The sequence below is a fragment of the Siphateles boraxobius genome, unplaced genomic scaffold (assembly GCF_051911475.1).
Source record: "Siphateles boraxobius isolate OS27281-9 unplaced genomic scaffold, OSU_SipBor_1 16, whole genome shotgun sequence".
Classification (NCBI taxonomy): domain Eukaryota; kingdom Metazoa; phylum Chordata; class Actinopteri; order Cypriniformes; family Leuciscidae; genus Siphateles; species Siphateles boraxobius.
In genome coordinates, this window is record NW_027508766.1 from 7,055,712 (window position 1) to 7,074,793 (window position 19,082).

The 19,082-nt window shown below is 37.1% G+C and overlaps 1 protein-coding gene across 1 annotated transcript; it reads right to left on the minus strand.

The window, feature by feature from the left end:
• Nucleotides 1–53: 53 nt before the first annotated feature.
• On the minus strand, nucleotides 54–18,288 carry golph3a (golgi phosphoprotein 3a). Its single transcript, XM_077231355.1, has 4 exons — nucleotides 17,735–18,288; nucleotides 8,999–9,130; nucleotides 8,136–8,250; nucleotides 54–2,314 (listed from the first exon to the last, which is right to left on the minus strand). Exons 1-4 carry the CDS (start codon nucleotides 17,948–17,950, stop codon nucleotides 1,890–1,892), a joined length of 888 nt encoding a protein of 295 aa, XP_077087470.1. The 5' UTR covers nucleotides 17,951–18,288; the 3' UTR covers nucleotides 54–1,889.
• Nucleotides 18,289–19,082: the final 794 nt, after the last annotated feature.

Consider the following 19,082-nt stretch of genomic DNA (forward strand, 5'->3'; position numbering starts at 1 on the left):
AATCTGATGCATCAAAAGTATGCACTTTTTCACAAAATAAATAACAGATGATGTTTGAGGCACTTTCAAGACCATAGTTTATTTCATTGTAATAAGAAAGTATATACATTGGGGTCCCTTTATAGTGAGTCCTAAAGCTACACACATGATCTTAATTGTCTTTTACTCCGAGACACTTTTCAGACAAGTGAAAATCCCATAAGTCGACTCTTCCAAACAATTGGTGGATTTCCCAGACCATCGCTACATACAATTAACTATTGTGAAGCAAGCATTTAGCATCATTGTGAAGAAAACAAAGAACAAAACAAAAGCATTTTGATTTAAATTATTGCTATAAAACTGAATAAAAATCAGCATAATGACAAAAAAAAACAACTTTTGAATATGGTGATTGAATGAAGGCTTTCTCAAAAGATTTTCATAGCGTAAAAACAAAATTAAGACATGCTTGTGTAAGCTTTTACATGCCAGGCAAAATGAACAGGTTTGATACAGAGTTTGCTCATGTGGTAAGCAGCATGATTACATAAGAAACTATTTACAGATTTAACTAGATTGTGACAGAATGCAATGTCAATCAGCAAATGATAATAAAATACTATCAAAAATATACTGACTCGAGAAAACGGTGGAATCTGCTCTTACATATAAAAGTCACATTATAAACTCTATATATTTTTTAATCCTATGTTTGTTTAGAAGTGTGAGTACATGAATTAAATCTTTTGACATTCAAAACATTTCCATAACACATCTCTTAAAACCTTGAGGACTTGCCCTTACCTCCACATAAATCAATAGAAAAATATTGAAAGAAAATGAAGCTGTATGCCATACAGAAGTTTTTTTATTTGCAAGGGAGGACACAGATTCCCTTATTAAAATCTTGTGGTTCTCAAATTAGTTTCTGGTAGGCATATACAAAAGGTATGAAGACTACTGAGCAACCGAGTAACAAACGCTTTCTGAATAGCTCCATTAATGCCACGTCACAAAGAGCTACAGTACATCCTGCACCTTGAGAGCCATGCATCCTGTAACCAATCTCAGGCACATATAAGTATTTGAAATTCATAAGTAACACAAGAGAAAGCTAATGAGGAGTCACAACAATAAATGTGTGAAGAGGTAGAGTTTGAAGCATTCTTGGGGCGTTTCTGGACCAAACGGAAGGAATCGCAATGGTACAGCTGTCATAAAAGATTGCTGATAATCCACCCCGTAAATATACTTGACAGGTCCTCTGACAGCCTGAACTTTGTTTCTCCTCTCTAAAAACACAGTTGTTTTTTTGTTTTGTTTCAGTAGTGTGAAACCACTAAAATGTTATCACAACAGGATTTAGTCCTTGATTACCTTTTTGGTTTCTTTTCAGGCCCCATTATTAGTATGAAAACAAATTTTGACAACAAATTGAAATTAAAAAAAATGATGCACGGCAGTGTGCTTTATTTTCTTAAGTATCTGTTGTATCTTACCATACGCAGATACTGCTTTGGCGTACACAGCTTATGTCACAATGAATCATTTCCAATTAAATGTATGAAACTAATGACAAAACATTGTAAGATCTGTTAGGTACCCAACACGGACATCCAGGCGAGAAAACAATGAAAAACAGGCCGTTTTGTGCCGCAATGCAAAATGTAAATGATCCAACAGTCTATGGTGAGAAAGTACCCAATTGCATTCAAATGAACGATTAAAGAAGGACAAAATACACCGGGCAAACAAAAGAGAGAAACCCAATGATAGATCTTGCAGAGAGAGTAGGGAGGAAGGGAGATATCTACAAGGAAAGAAAACCAAGACTGCATTTTGATGCACCAGGTCAACCACTTCTCAAACCTGATTTAACCAGTCCAACCGCTTTATTTTCTATTGCTTCATTTGGTGAAGGCGGCCACCACAGCCCACAGCAGCTCATTGGTGTTGTTCTTCATGCTCTCGCCCTCAGGCTCCAGGTCCAGCAGCTGCCGTACTCTCTTCATGGCCAGATCGTACTGGTCATCCAGAAGCGGGGCAAACGCGTTCTCTAGTACATCAGAGGAATGGGCTAGGAATATAAGGGCCAGAATGCGCTTGTCCATTCGATGAGGGTCGTTCACCCACTTGTCCAGCACGGCCTCCTGCACCTTCTTAATAAGGCGCTGCTTAATATTATTATTGGTAAGGGGGTGTGTAGTCATGTCGAACAAAAGGAAGTTTTGTTTCTCTGTTGTCAGGACGCCCTTCTCTACGAGATTCTTGGCCAGGCGCTCTCGGACGTTACGCAGCTGATAGTGAAGCTTCAGCGGGTTCCATGTCTCGCCTGCAAAAGACAAGCACTTTCAGCACAGACATCAACTAACATTCACTTTATTTGACAAGGACAGAGATCGAACCAATCTATCAGATTCAATATGACTATCAGATTCAATATGACACAGAGGTCACTAGGTGGCGCTTTTAAGGGCAGCCGCATGAATTTTGAGCTGCTCAGCAACCTACCTTTTTTAGCTTTTTAAACAATGTTTATTTAATATAGTCTGGAAATGCACAAACCGATCACTCAATGTTGTGATTTTATTCCTAAACTGCAAGTCAGGACTTATGGATGGAATTACTGCTAGAAGATATTTGATGGATTCAAGGAAAATGCGGCCTACTCGTCTACGGCTGGATGGATGAAAATTTCCACTGCAACCATTCAAGTACATGTCTCTGTCTTTCCCCAAGTCAATAATGACACAACTCGGATTTAAGAATCATTTACATCTTATAATAAGTCTGAAAAGATTTGCATCCCCTTTGGCTCCTGAAGTTAAAACCACCCTGCAGCAAAATGGGATTCTACGACTTAGATCTCGCCCAAGGGGTAAGAAAGCTGGAAAAAATTACAGTCGCTCAATATGTACAATTGTTGGAAATCGTCCTTCGTTCTGTGGGACTACAGTGGATGTTAAGAATAAGCTGACTGAGCTAAGCCTGCTTACTTATGACTGTTGCTACCATCCTAGGAACCTGATTTATATTAAGACAAACCAACATAAATCAAAGCCAATCATGCCTGGTTTTCTACTTTCCAATGTGCGCTCCTTACGCTACAAGTGCGATGAGCTGTACAGTATAGCTGTGAATAATAACTCAGCAGTTATTGCTGTATCAGAGACCTGGTTAAATGCTGATATCCCAGACTCAAATGTAACTCTACCTGGATATACAATGCATCGACGGGATCGTGAGGGCAGTGGGGGAGGAGGAGTCGCTTTGTATGTCGATGAAAACATCACTCAGACTCGACTGACTCACCTAGAAGAAGACAAACTTGAGGCATTGTGGGTCTGGCTACGTCCCAGTCGTCTTCCTCGAGGGTTAAGTTGTATTATTGCCGCTGTGCTGTACCTTTCCCCACATTCTTCAGCAACGGCCCAACCTGACTTAATAATCACCCAGTACTTGGATCGCTGCCTTAGAAATATTGAATGCCACTACCAGCAGGCCGCAATTGCCATTCTTGGTGATACAAATAAATACAAGTCTGAAACCATCTGCAGCAGACATGGTCTGAAACAGATAGTGGCTGGAGCAACAAGAAAGACCAGTCAATTAGACTCAATCTCCACTAACATTTCCTGCATGTATGAGTCACCAGAGCATTTGCCTCCTGTTGGCTCCTCTGACCATGAGACTATTCTGTTAAATGCTGGAAATTGGCCTACCAAACCTATTAAGCACATTATTTGTAGAAAGCGTACCCCTGAAACAAATAGGCAATTGGGCCTTCTCATGAATACTACTGACTTTTCTCACATTCTTGAGGCTACGGACCCTGAGGCTAAGGTTAGTGCCTTCACTTCTACGATCAGGTCTATCTTGGATAAAACAATTCCATTTAAGAAAGTCTCTATCACAAATAATGATAAACCCTGGATGACCATACAAATTTAGAATCTGATAAAAGACAGACAGCTTGCTTTCTGTTCTGGGAACAAAACAACTTACAGTAAACTAAAAACAATTATAGCCCAAAAAATCAAGAATGCAAAGAAACAATACTATATACATGAGGTCGAGGAACTGCAAAGCACTAAGCCTAAACAATGGTTTAAGTCTGTGAAGGCATTAATGGGGATGGAAGGAGATAAGAGTGACATGGTGTCTCAGGATCATAACATCATGCAATATGAGTGTGACAACTTGGCAAAGCACTTTGCTTCTGTGTGGGATCATGCAAGTCACATTTCACCATCTGAGGAAGAGGTTACCTGCAAGTTATCCAATTGTAGTATACCTCTTCTGAGTATTGGACAAGTTAAGGTTAGACTTCGCAAAGTGAAGGCAGCAAAGGCTGCTGGTCCTGACGGCATCCCTCCTTGGATGTTAAAGACCTTTCATGAGGAGCTGGCACCGGTACTATGTGATATCTTTAACATGTGCTTGCAAAATAATATTTTTCCAAAACAATGGAAGGAGGCTATGGTCAAGGCTGTTCCCAAAAAAACAAAGCCCAGTTTTCCAACAGATTATAGGCAGATTTCACTACTCAGCTGTGTTGGAAAAGTGTATGAAGGAATCCTCAGAGATGCCATTCTGGAGGATACAGTTGCTAAAATTCAACCATCACAACATGGCTTCATGGCAAACAGATCCACTGACACTGCACTGATTCATATTCTGCAATACTGGCATGAAGCACTCAATAGCAATCCTAAATTGGACATTCATGCTGTTTTTGTTGATTTTACTCAAGCTTTTGACACAGTTGATCATTGTCAACTGCTTTATGCTTTAGCTGAGATGAATGTCAGACGTCCACTTTGGCTCAGCGTAAGGAGCTATCTGAGTAACAGAGAGCAAAAGGTGAAGTGGGGCTCCTGTGTGTCTAACTCCTACCCAATTTCAGCTGGTGTTCCCCAGGGGGGACTTCTATCCCCTCTGCTTTTTGTAATCTCCATAAACAGCTTGGATTCCCGCCTGCCTCCTTCAGTAATCCCGGTGAAATATGCCGATGATTTAACAATCACTGAATTTTTAATGGGATCCTTACCAGGGTTAACACAGAAGGCTTTGGATTCAGTGGCGGAATGGGGACATGAATTTTCATTGGCAATGAATGGAGGTAAGACAGTGGACATGGTCATTAGCGCCAGGAAAGACAAAAACATTCCCTGCCCTTCCTCTCCTGTAATATCAGGACATCTAATTAGCAGAGTTTCCACCTTTAAACTACTTGGAGTTCAAATTTCTTCTGATCTGTCGTGGGGCGCACACATTAAGTACATGATTTCGAAGGTGCGTCCTAGAATCCACTATCTCTGTGTTGCTAAAAACGCGGGTCTTCCATGTGATGTTTTAATGAAAATATATTTGACATTTATACGGCCAGTTCTTGAGTACGCTAGTCCAGTATGGGGTGGACTACCAAAAGGTCTCTCTGATGAGTTGGAAAGGGTCCAAAAACGTTGCTGTCGGATAATAGGTGTTCCAACTTCTTCTCTCCCATCACTGAGTGAGAGGCGTGATGGGGCCACTATACGTACTTTTACAAAACTACTCAAGGACAGTTCATCACCACTGCATTGTTTCCTGTCTGTGGCTCCAACACCTATTTACCTACTACGGCAGCGTAGAGAACTTATTGTGCCCAGGAGTAAATCAAAAAGACATGAACTTTCTTTTATTCCACGTGCTCTTAAACTGTTTTATAAATAACTTGCAGGTTCTGCTTGTATGAAGCCTGATGTATTTCAGGTTTTTGTACTTTTTAATTAGGTATATACGGTTGTCTTGAGTATGTGTTCTGTTTGATACATTTCAGGGTTTTGTCCTTCAATATCCTGCCTTGTCAAACTCTTAAATAAACTAAACTAAACTACTGAAATACTTACAATTTGTGACCCTAGTATAATAGTAGAGGTTTTCTTTCCCAGATTTGTGATACATGATGATTTTTTTTTTGCTATGGCTACAACTTACAATACCAAAAAGTATCACGAAAATAATAAAAACTGACAGAAAAGGCACTGTGGCAGCCTTTTAAAAGTCTGGCGTAAGAGGTACAGCTCCCATAAGGCCTGTATATTTGAGACATGTCACTGTGAAGGACAGAGGTGGAACAAATCAGGCCTGTTTGCACCTTGTGCAGTTGCTGTCAACATTTATTACATTTATTTTAGGAATAAGGAGTTTTTAGGAATGTATTAAACCAGAAATGTAAATAAAGAAGATTTCATCACTCCTTTGACAACAGCAGCACAAGGTGAATTCAGAAGAAAGATATGAGTGTGTTACTTGAATGGACTTCACTATTCTAAAAAATGCTATTTTCTATTCTGTTTAATGGCAAAGCTGTTAGACATAAGTCTATAATTAGAATTATGGTGCAACCCTTCATTTATAACAATAATTATAATTCTAGTCAATTTCAGTAAGCTGTTATTGATTTTATTAGGGCCAATAACCGATAAACAGTTAATGTAATAATTTTACATTATGCCTAATTAAATTAAATAAACAAAAAAAATGCAAGTATTCAAATGCAAGTGTATTTAGGCATAACAATATTAAATGTACTGTATGAAAAAATTATATTCATTTTGAGAATGATTAAATTTAACAGTGTCATTAAATGTATTAGTGCTTTTATTGATTAACTTTAACTGAGCATTAGATGACAGCAAAGGTAATCTAAATGTAAAAACAAGGATACATGAGCATTTTGAAGAATGTTGGTAACCAGACAGTTGATGGTAGCCATAGAACTCAATGGCTACCGTCAACTGTCTGGTTACTTAAAAATATCTTCTTTTGTGTTCAACAGAGGAAAGAACCTTATACAGGTTTGGAACAACTTGAGGGTTAGTAGATGATGAATGAGAATTTTCAGTTTTGGGGTGAACTATCCCTTTAAATATCTAATATCGACCAATACCTATGTAAAAAAACTACTACCACTAAAACATTTTTTTTTTTTTTATAATTCACTGGTATATTGAGCATTCCTATTCCTATTCGGGTAAACACTTTTTTTCAAGAGTATAATCCCATTTATTGATAGCTGCTCCAACAGGCTCATTACATAATTAATGTAATATGTAATATAATATGTTTTTGTCTAGATTTCCGCCGTTTTGATTTTTTCACAAGTTTCAGACAGGAATTTGGAATGCAGAAGTCATGCTAGAGTCCCTTGAGCGAGTACCACCAGCTCAGTTGGTGAAGCAGAGAAGCACAGACAGCACAGGATCAAAGCAGGCTGTGCTCAAGCATTTGCTAGTCATCAGCCTGGAGTAATTTATGGCTCTTATCGAATTCTGAACACATTTTTATACATTCTCTAAACGAGGATGGCAGCTCCTTCTCTCAGGCGCTTTGATCTCACCCTTCGACCCTTCGGCTCTCCATACTGAGACATTTCCAACTGAGCTCATAGTCACAGTAGGTACCAGAAATCTCTCTCGATCATTGGACCAAAGCGAGTCTGGATCCAGATGTTTTATGCGCACCAGGCAGAGTATATTTAGCAGGTAGCAATGGTTAAAATTGTTCAATTTAATACAATTCCATGTAATGTAATTACACTATTGTTCAAAAGATTTATAATACTTTTATTCAGAAACCATGCATTAAATTAATCCAAGGTGACAGTAAAGACTTTTATAATGTTACAAAAGGTTTCTATTTTAAATAAAATGCTGTTCTTTTGAACTTTATAATTCATCAACATTGATAATAATAAGAAATGTTTCTTGAGCACCAGATCAGTATATTAGAATGATTTCTGAAGGATCATGAAAATTCAGCTTTGCCATCACAGGAATAAATTGCATTTTTAAATATATATTTAAATAGCAAATAGTTATTATAAATTGTAATGGTAGTTCAAAATATTACAGTTTTTACTGTATTTTTGATTAAACAAATGCAGCCATAGTAAGCTTTAGAGACTTCTTTCAAAAAACATTTAAAAACTTTTGGACAGCAGTATAATATAATCAATACATAACCACTATAAATAATAATAATTAATTACGAGTTTAAGTTTTTAGAGTGTAAGCGTTTATATATTAATATTTATGCTGCTCTTGGTTTGGTATTACTGAAGAAATTAGGGGAAAAAATCAGATCTCAAATGATCTGTGGTTACTCACCACTGAGCAACTCTATCCAGCTCTGCACGGTTTCAGGCGGTTGAGTGTCTTTTATGTGTTTTAGAGCCTCGTCCAACAGCACGTCCCCAGTTGGAGCATCAGACTTACATATAATCTAAGAAAAAGGAGAAGAGAAATGTCACTGAAAACATTAAAACATTATACTACACAAAAGCACCACTGACATCAATGCAGAGAAATCATGAGGGCAAAATCATGTGAAGGAGATGAACTACTTCAACTGAAGACCAAAGAGTTTTAATTCATGTATTACATCTAATGCATTTTCCAGGGATACATCTGAGCCCGGTTTAATAATAAAAGTTCTCACTTCCAACAGCCAACACCAACCGCAAAAAGTGGCCTCTTGTCCTGACACACAATTAATATCAAAGTGCTCCCTCTTGTGGTAGAAAGTGTCCTACACAACTGTAAATGCAATGACACCAGGGTGCTGAATTCTACAAGCACATAAAGAATATATCATCTGAATTTGGTCAGTCCAGCTGTGTTTGTAGAAACCTGTGCAACTTAACCTGTACCATCAGTATAGCCTAATACATCTGGAATGTTTAAATGACGTTCTGGGAGGATATTTTTAAAAACGTGTCTCTGTATTTTCTTTTTAGTCCATACAATGAAAGTCAATGGGATCCCGACATTCTTCAAAATATCTTCTTCTAAAAAGTCACAGAGGTTTGGAACAACATGAGGGTGAGTAAAAGATGACAGCATTTTTGATTTTGGGTGAACTAACCCTTTAAATGTGTGTACCAAGTGAACACAGCTGAATGAAGCATCCAAAACAGGAAGCGTCTCCCTATCGTATGATCATTTCCAGCGTGCTGAACAGTTTGTCTTACCTTCCGGGTAAGCAGGCTTTTCCTCCTCATGCCACAGGCCTCCAGCTGCAGTCTCCCTCGTAAGGCCAGCTCAATGAGCATGCAGCCCCGCAGGCCTGATGAAATGCAGTCATTCCAGAAGGAGGTGTAGCCCTTACACATAAACAAAACCAAGAAAGTCAGTACAAATGCCCCATCAAGGTTCAGAACTTCAGTGCAGCTATACAACTTCCATCCAAATGGTTTGTGAACAAAGAAACAATTTCTAAACAGTTTACAGATGACTCAAAATGATAAACACTGCTAATATGGACTCCAGTTGTTTTGTGTGAAGACCCATCATCACACAAGGATCTAATTTATGTCTGCAAAAATAAGACACAAATCCTAAAAATGGTTTTATTGTAATTTGTGAAAAAAGAACTGTAATTCAAATGTGAATTTAACAAAGAATTAATTGCAGTATAAACATGTTATCACACAAAATATAGGGAAGATTGATAAAGTTGTATATTAATAATCTTTATTAATAAAGTTTGAAAAGTCACCGACAAAAATATGTAAATTTCATTTTCAAAACTCCCAAAATACTCTAATTTATCCCCAATTTTTGTCACAACTTTTTGTTTTTAGGGTGACAACGTTGTCAAAACGATCCTCGTTCACACAGATCAGCGAATACGACTAAAAACACTGTTATGCTGCCAGTCCAGTAGTTGGCGATGTTACATGGTAAAGAAAACCTACACGCCTATAGACTGAAGACATAATACGCATGACGTCACAGTCTTCACAAATTCACGTTTTTGTAGTTTACACGGAGAAAATAATGGAATCATTTTCGAAAACTTGCACTTTGAAAGCCGTTTTTTAAAAGTTTGCATTTCAGGCTCCCAATATGTCGTTGACGTGTAAATAAATGGCCAAAATGCAACAGTTTTACTTTTTAGTTAAAAATGGTGTCGTGTAAACAGTTCCTTAGAGTTATCTGAAAACATAGTGAACATTTTGTGGTACTGTATGGTAAAACGGAAGAGGTAAAAACAATGCCTGGTATTTTAACTTTGTCTAATCAGCTGAAATGAAAATGTATACTACATGCCAGAAAAAAAAAGTCAAAATAGTAATAATAATAAACTTATTGGAGTAATACATTTGTGTAACTATTGCATTTCTTTGAATTGCAATTCAGTAAATTTCTCCTGCTGTCATGCCAGTTCAACCTCCTGTGGGGTGTGGACAATGAAATTCTAATTTTAATACTTGAACTAAATATATTAAATAAAATGGGGAATTTTCCCCAACACAGAGGGATAATTATAATGTTCATTTTAATTTTTCCAGCTCCATCTGCTGCAGTGTCATGTTCAGCAGTGGATGAAGTGAGCGATGGATTCTTCCAGCACTAACAAGGCCTGCTTTGTGAAGGTCCAGCCTTCCTATCCCAGAGGCCACAACTGGGAAACAACAGGCCTCTTTTAAGGCACTGGCAACACAGGCAACTTTGCTCAGCACATGCAAAACCCTGGAGTGATGCATAATGGGAAAATAATCAAGTCAATCATTTTGAATACATCAACAGGAATAATAACTTAATTAATCATTATATGTTGTAAGTTTAAAAAGTTCTAAAAACAAAAATTAAGAAAATTAAGAATTAAAAAAAAATTAAGAAATTTCGGCCACCGAAAATAATCAGTCAAAAATGTAACTTTCGGTTTTTGGCCGAAAGAGAAAAAAAGGCAGAAAATATTAGCCGAAAATATGGCATCCTGCCCTTCCTCTCCGTGTTCAGCGATCAGTTTGCACTCTACGTTCCATGTGTGCTCAATGTTGCGCTCAGTGCGTGCGCGCTCTTAAAGGCCCCCTGAAATCAAAACGTAAGTTTGTTAGCTTTTAATATGAATATGTTAGCCTTGAGGTTATGAATAAGCTGGTGTGTTCCAAAACAATGACAAAATTTGCATTTACGGATTTGCTTCCATGATGCTGTCAAGTACAACTTGCAGTCTGTGAGGTAAACTAAATGCTATTGGCAATTTGAAAAGGGGGAGGAGCCATTCAATGTTACGCCTTAGCTTCCCGTTTCAGTGGAAACGACGTCAACGCATCATACACAGCTGCAAGTTCCACGGCACTTCAATGGGCCTTTAAGCTAGTGTTATACTTTCTGCGTGCACGATATCTTTCTAAGACAATACTTTCTTTTGATAATAATCTGTTAAACCTGATTCGGTTGCATAGAACTGAATAAAGAATAATACAGTAGTGGATCAAAGTTGTCCTAATACAAGAGTGGGTATTGTTCAAAATTCATGCATAACTTTGATGAAAGGTTTTGATCCACTTCAAATGTTGACTACTGTATATTGATTTTAATATATTGATATTTAATAATATTTTAATATGGGCCTATTTTCTGTCCATTTTTTGTTACTTTAAATAAAAGTGTTTTTTTATTGTATTTTTTACATTCAGATTCAGAAAATTATTGATTAATTAAAAGTCTAATAAAAAATAATAATAATTTAAAATAAGAAAAATGTTCATTAATAAGAAAAAAAAAAATCGGTTTCGGTTTTCGGGCAAGTGCATCCAGAATTTTCGGTTTCGGCCCAGATTGTTCATTTCAGTGCATCCCTACTGAAATTGTTCAGAACAAAAACAAGCAAAAAAACATGAGATTCAAGCATGTAGGTGTGTGCTGATAACATACTACACACGAACATGGCTTGAATCTAATTTTATTTTTTATTTCTAGTGGAACTTAAAAAGAATCATCAAATGTCAAAGCTGCTTTTTCATACAACAAAAGTGCGTGGGGAACAAGTTCAGCCGAAACTGTGCTTGGTTTATTAAAAAATAGCTCATATTAAGAACTACTTTATACTTTAAAGACCTACTCTACTGTTCAAAAGTTTGGAGTCAGTACGATTTTTTTTAATCTGAAAGAAATTAATACTTTCATTAATACTTTCAAATAAATGAAGTGACAGTAAAGAGTTGCATTTACATTGTATTTTCTTCCCAATTGTGATGTGTATCCGAGGAGTGAAACTAGAATACGCAAAACAATTAATAAAAAAATTAGGACAGGACTTGATTTTGTCCATTGGGAATTGATTGGATCATTCTGGTTTGCTTTTGCTGTGGCAGGTTAGACAACATTGCTTGTTATCTAAACAACACAACACTCAAACTCAGGAAAGGTTGGTCATAGTTTTCTTGTTGACACTGTGCGCAAGTCCTCTGTCCTGTGAGTACACTAGATGTACTTTGTGCTCTGACAACAACATAAAGCCAGAGTAAGAGCTGAGACACAAGCAGACACTCATGATAATGGCTCAGTGGGAAAAGGCAGCTGTATTTAAACATGGCACAGTCACAACTGTTGGAGGAGATTAACCATATGCAAAATAGCCCCTTCATTTACTCCTGAGTTACGTCACAGTAGACCAGTGCTTATTTTAATATTATCTTATGATACATTTCCTCACCTTTTTGTGGTTTCAATGTGGTTAGACATGCAATCTGGTACAAAAATCAGAAAATGTTCAGGTATCCAGGTCACATTTCACCCAAGACTCAAAAGAAAGACAAACAATGGTCACAATTTGAATGTCTTTTACACAAATAGATATATTGTGTAAAATAAACAATATGGAGATATTACAGGTGTAAGGTTTGGTTTAGTTGCTTGTTACTGTAGTAAATACAAGTATTGAGTAACAAACATTAAAAAATATACAAAAATAAAATAATTAAAACCATTACAGGTGGGATAAGCAATTTCAGATAGTCTAGAAATAGCAAGCTAGTTTTAAGAGTATCCCACCCTCCCTTCAGAGACCTCTTTCCAAAGCCATGCCTCTTTTAAATGCATGAAAGCGCAAAGCCAGAGCAGAGTCTGCAAAGCATCACAAAGAGACAACGTTAAATTACCTCATGTGTCAAAGAACATAACAATAATGAACGTAAACAACTTAGAGCTCTGACTTGTAACACCCGACTGCTGCAGATTAATTTCGTCATTGATAGCGCTGGCATAGAAACACATAATTCCGATGATGTAAACAGCTCTGAGTAGGACATTACGGGTTGCCATCTCTTAATTAGTGATACACCGATCATGATTTTTCATGGCCGATTTAGATTCCGATTTCTTTTTTTATAAGCAAATTGTCTGATTCCAATACTGGTTGATGATTTTTTTTTCTTTGTTTAAACAAATTTATTTGTTGTTCATTTGCTTTATAACAGACAAACTGGCCTTAAACAAAAAATATCAGTAGCCATTTGAAATTAGAGGAACAACCACTGCATTTTAATCACGATCAAAACAAAGATGCTACACACGTAGCATGAGCAGTTGTTTTTGAATTAGATTGCATAATTTCAGGCAAAAACAGAATGGTCTGACTTTAGATTTGTGAAATTGTGTTACATTAGACACCAAAACAAAACAAAAACAGAATACGGACTGAATGAAAATGTAAATTCACCCTCTCACAGTAGGTGGTTTCTTTGGTAACAAAGTGTTTATGCAAAACATTGCCTCCATTTAAAGTTTTTTTTTTCATGTCAAACACATTTCCTCGCCAAATTCACATTACTAAAATATACATTAATGTAATATAATAATAATAATAATAATAATAATAATAATAATAATAATAATAATAATAATGTGACATTACTTTCATGACAATTGAGCATGCATGAATCAAAAAAAAAAATCTCAAAGGTCCAAAAATACATTTCATTTATTTTCTTTCTTTTGACCTTGGTATGGAATATGACCGAGGCATGTTTCAGACAGGTTCTGTGAGATTCTCCCAGAACCAAGCAACATAACCAATAGCCAGAATTTATTAAAATTTTACAGATTATTTTTTTGACAATGTTTAAACTTCTACATTTGTTGCCAACTGCAAACCATAAGCATGAGCAAACTGTAGACCTGGAAGTTGGAACACGCTACATGTTAATCCATTTAACCTTTCTGCAACTTTCCATACAGACAAGCAAATCTTAGTGAGGCCTCGACATGATATTCAATGACTGAAAATGGCAGTAATCTAAAACCCAAAGGAAAGCTTTGTGAACAAGCGACAGGAATGCTCCCTCTGGATTTAAAAACCTTCTGTGTTGCTCTTGGGCAAAACAATGTACTGTTGTTAGAAACACAAGGAAGACTCCTGCGAAACTGAAAAAAATGTACAGAAGTATGACACTTCCAGGATCAATGTAAGATGTTGAAATGATCATAAACATCTTAACATGACAACAGGGAAAGACACTATCAATCTAAAAGTCAATTCGTTAGAAATCTCTGATTTCAGGTCTGAAAGGTCAAGATAATTTTTTTTTTACAATTTGATTGCAGTGTGTATACAAATGTGTTGACAGTGTCTCTTGAGTAACCATTGATCAATCAAACCATCAAACTCCAAAACCTTATATTAGACATGTAAAACAACCAGAAACCCGCTGTTCCAAGACATATTGCCGGAGTAAAACACTGGCCATTTTTCTATAAGCCACAATTAATTTTAAATGGTACCCAAAAGCCATTCTTGTTGAGATCATAAATTAAAGTAGGCAGTAATTCAATATAAATAAGCTGTAAAGAGAGTGGTCTTCAGTAACACTGCCCTGTCAAATGCTTGCTCAACCAAAATCTAACTACAAAGGCCAGACAATTTTTTTTACTAAACCTTAATTAAGGGTCGGTCAATCCACCAAACTGGCTAATTTAGGTGCTTTGCCTGTTTCCCTTTATTAAGAACATTTATATTTGTAAATCCCCAAAATTTTACACACAAAATACTTATGGCCTTCCCTCTTAAACTGAAGTATTCTACCTTTGTGGGTAGCATCTAGGAGTGTAACAACCAATAAAACCCACATTTAGAAAGTTCTACATTTGTTTGTTTGTAGTTTAACACCATGCCAGCTACCCTGGCTATACAGGTCCTTCTCAAAAAATTAGCATATTGTGATAAAGTTCATTATTTTCCATAATGTAATGATAAAAATTTAACTTTCATATATTCTAGATTCATTGCACACCAACTGAAATATTTCAGGTCTTTTATTGTTTTAATACTGATGATTTTGGCATAAGGCTCATGAAAACCCAAAATTCCTATCTCAAAAAATTAGCATTTCATGAAAAGTGTCTCTAAACGAGCTATTAACCTAATCATCTGAATCAACTAACTAACTCTAAACACCTGCAAAAGATTCCTCAGGCTTTTAAAAACTCCCAGACTGTTTCATTACTCAAAACCGCAATCATGGGTAAGACTGCCGACCTGACTGCTGTCCAGAAGGCCATCATTGACACCCTCAAGCAAGAGGGTAAGACACAAGAAGACATTTCTGAACAAATAGGCTGTTCCCAGAGTGCTGTATCAAGGCACCTCAGTGGGAAGTCTGTGGGAAGGAAACAGTGTGGCAAAAAACGCTGCACAACGAGAAGAGGTGACCGGACCCTGAGGAAGATTGTGGAGAAGGACCGATTCCAGACCTTGGGGGACCTGCGGAAGCAGTGGACTGAGTCTGGAGTAGAAACATCCAGAGCCACCGTACACAGGCGTGTGCAGGAAATGGGCTACAGGTGCCGCATTCCCCAGGTCAAGCCACTTTTGAACCAGAAACAGCGGCAGAAGCGCCTGACCTGGGCTACAGAGAAGCAGCACTGGACTCCTTCTCCCCAGTCTTCCTCCAGACTCTGGCGCCTTGATTTCCGAATGACATGCAAAATTTGCTTTCATCCAAAAAAAGTACTTTGGACCACTGAGCAACAGTCCAGTGCTGCTTCTCTGTAGCCCAGGTCAGGCTGTTCTGCCGCTGTTTCTGGTTCAAAAGTGGCTTGACCTGGGGAATGCGGCACCTGTAGCCCATTTCCTGCACACGCCTGTGTACGGTGGCTCTGGATGTTTCTACTCCAGACTCAGTCCACTGCTTACGCAGGTCCACCAAGGTCTGGAATCTGTCCTTCTCCACAATCTTCCTCAGGGTCCGGTCACCTCTTCTTGTTGTGCACGTTTTTTGCCACACTTTTTCCTTCCCACAGACTTCCCACTGAGGTGCCTTGATACAGCACTCTGGGAACAGCCTATTTGTTCAGAAATTTCTTTGTGTGTCTTACCCTCTTGCTTGAGGGTGTCAATGATGGCCTTCTGGACAACAGTCAGGTCGGCAGTCTTACCCATGATTGCGGTTTTGAGTAATGAAACAGGCTGGGAGTTTTTAAAAGCCTGAGGAATCTTTTGCAGGTGTTTAGAGTTAATTAGTTGATTCAGATGATTAGGTTAATAGGTCGTTTAGAGACACTTTTCATGAAATGCTAATTTTTTGAGATAGGAATTTTGGGTTTTCATGAGCTGTATGCCAAAATCATCAGTATTAAAACAATAAAAGACCTGAAATATTTCAGTTGGTGTGCAATGAATCTAAAATATATGAAAGTTTAATTTTTATCATTACATTATGGAAAATAATGAACTATCACAATATGCTAATTTTTTGAGAAGGACCTGTATTCATGGCGAGAAAGAGATACAAAATTCTAAAACTAGATCTGGTCTTACTTCATTTAAAAAAAAAATTCATGAGTCAACTGAAAATAAAGAATTATTACAGAGTTGTGTGATGATGGATTAGAAAGTTCTACATAATTTCATGGAGTGCACTTTTCAAACAGATCCTCCATGTTGGTGACCTCCCTCCCAATGAATGGTTATGATCAGAATTCGTACTAGCTTACAACTTACTAAATACTAAACAATACAGAATGTAGGCTACTTGCCCATTAACAAGTAAAACAAAAGGAATTGGATGTTTAACTCAGTGAGAGATGTTAATTTATTGTTTTAAAACTACTTTTTATCCATAACTGTATTATCTAATTTAGAGTAAAAATGTCTTGACATTTGGCAGTCCAAACAAATGATTTGATGAAGCTTAAAACAATGGTTATCAAACCACTTTGGATGTTTTCCTTATTGTTGATTTGATTTATATAAACTGAGGTTTCAAGTTTCAGATTCGCATCAAAAGGAAAACTATACAAAGAAAAAAGACTAATAAACCTTGGATTTATCCAAAACACTTGTTGTGAGTTTGGATGTACATACTTTGTTAGAATGTGTACAACGTGGGTGACTAGTGTCAATAGAATCTCAGTGGGCGATGAAGGCATTTCAACTATATCAATTCGTACTGCAATTATAAATCGTAATAATAAACAACTGCTTCACATTTTGGTTTCTTAAAGCAGCACTGTATCTGAAACCATGATACTGAGCTTCGTGTTGATATGACATGATAATGTCATAGCATCTTAATGTCACAATGGTTACCATTTGCTACTGGAAACGGTATATAATTGAAGTATTAAACAGTTAAAGGCATAACTCGGTATTTTAAACTATGTTCTTTACGCAATGTCGATTTGTTTCGACAGTCAGATGGGTCAGCGAGAGAACTTAACTGCAGGTCAAGGCAAGCTAAAAGCTACATTGCATCACAGCAATATTGTTTTTGCTTATATGTATTGCTTTTGACTCAAAACGTCATCAATTTAGAAAAGAAAATGAGTTTTTTAAATTAAAAAAAACAGATTGTTTCCAGCTGCATCTTTCTTTAAAGAGCTCAAATATAAACTATGAAGCACGCGATCGTGGTGAGTGATGATGAGAGATAAGAACAGACAACTAACGTTACTAAAAAAAGCAAAACAACAACAACCTCACGGTCTTTCAAGCCCAGCAGCAGTACTTCCTCCATCAGGGTCAGTCTGGTTTCCTTGGCATCGCCGCTGTCGTCGTCGTCCTGCTCGTCTACTCGGCGGGGCTCGTAGTCCTCGTCGCCGGATCCGCGCTCTCTGTCTGCGGCTGCCGCGCTGCGCGAAGCCTCGGTGCGCCTTTGCACCAGGCCAGAGCTCCGCTGGGTCAAATTACTCATCTCTCAAACACAATAAATAAAACCTCCTTCCCAGACTCCTGTCTGAGAACAGACTGGATTATTCAGTCCGATGCATAAATGATTCTCGGGTGAATAAGGGGAATAAAGAAGTGTTTAAGGATTTGTTTTGGAGAGGGGCCCCTCGCGATCCCAGCCGCGGACCGTCGCTGATTCCGTCAAGTTTAATATGGCGACCTGCCGTGAAGAGTAACGTTAGCTACAACAGTAGATGTGGCATCTCAACACTCAGGTTGTATCTGAGGAGGTGCACACCGAGACAGCATTTTTAGTTAGGTAGCACCACCAGAGTTACAGACCTATTTTAGTTAACTTTAACTAAAGCCATTAAGACACATTTTTCGTTACTTAACCCGTTATGGGGCATCGTTTATAAATAACGCGAAGAAAATAGCTTTTTAAAATACAATAATAATAGTAAACAAAAAAATAAAAAAATAAATTTTAGTAATATATGGCATCCTCTTCAGTCACTACAATTAAAATATAGGTCTATGTGCTTGACTTTTTTTTCTTCCAAAAATAAAGTAGGCCTAGAGATATTAGCATATGTTAGGCTGTCACACGAGTGGGTACGTGTTCAGTTTAAACTAAAAATGCAAATAAATTCCATTTAAATTAATTTAAAAAAATTATATATATATATATATATATATATATATATATATATATATATATATATATATATATATATATATATATATATATATATATATATATATATTGCATTAAAAATGAAAACTCAAGAGACAAAAAAAATCTGTGCTTCATGCATAGCTTAAATGACAAAGTCCTTTTAGGGGAGACATATTTTCTGTGTAGCTGGCACTATTGTTCAGTACTGGCAGGCAGTGTATAGCCTTTCGGCCTGTTTTAGGTTGATATTAGTAAATTTTATGGAAGACAGAGAGGAAAAGCTACCTTTTCCAGAAATTACTGATGGCAGTGTATCAGAAATTGAAGTCATAGTAAGACAGGATTAGGAAGACGTTGAGGATCAAGGAGGATAGAAGCAGTCAGGGTGATGGCAGAGATGAAGAATATAAGTCATAGATTGTTGTGGAACTCAGGCATTTGGTACATTATCCTCGGCCAGTTTGGAAAGTTTCTCCAA

Bases quoted from the DNA above. Each gene is read 5' to 3' on its own strand.
- golph3a (XM_077231355.1), bottom strand. From the start codon at position 17,950: ATGAGTAATTTGACCCAGCGGAGCTCTGGCCTGGTGCAAAGGCGCACC. The intron at 9,131-17,734 runs GTTGTTGTTGTT...TTTATGTGTAAG, and splicing joins TGGGCTTGAAAGACCGTGAG to GGCTACACCTCCTTCTGGAA. The intron at 8,251-8,998 runs GTAAGACAAACT...CCTTTTTCTTAG, and splicing joins AAAGCCTGCTTACCCGGAAG to ATTATATGTAAGTCTGATGC.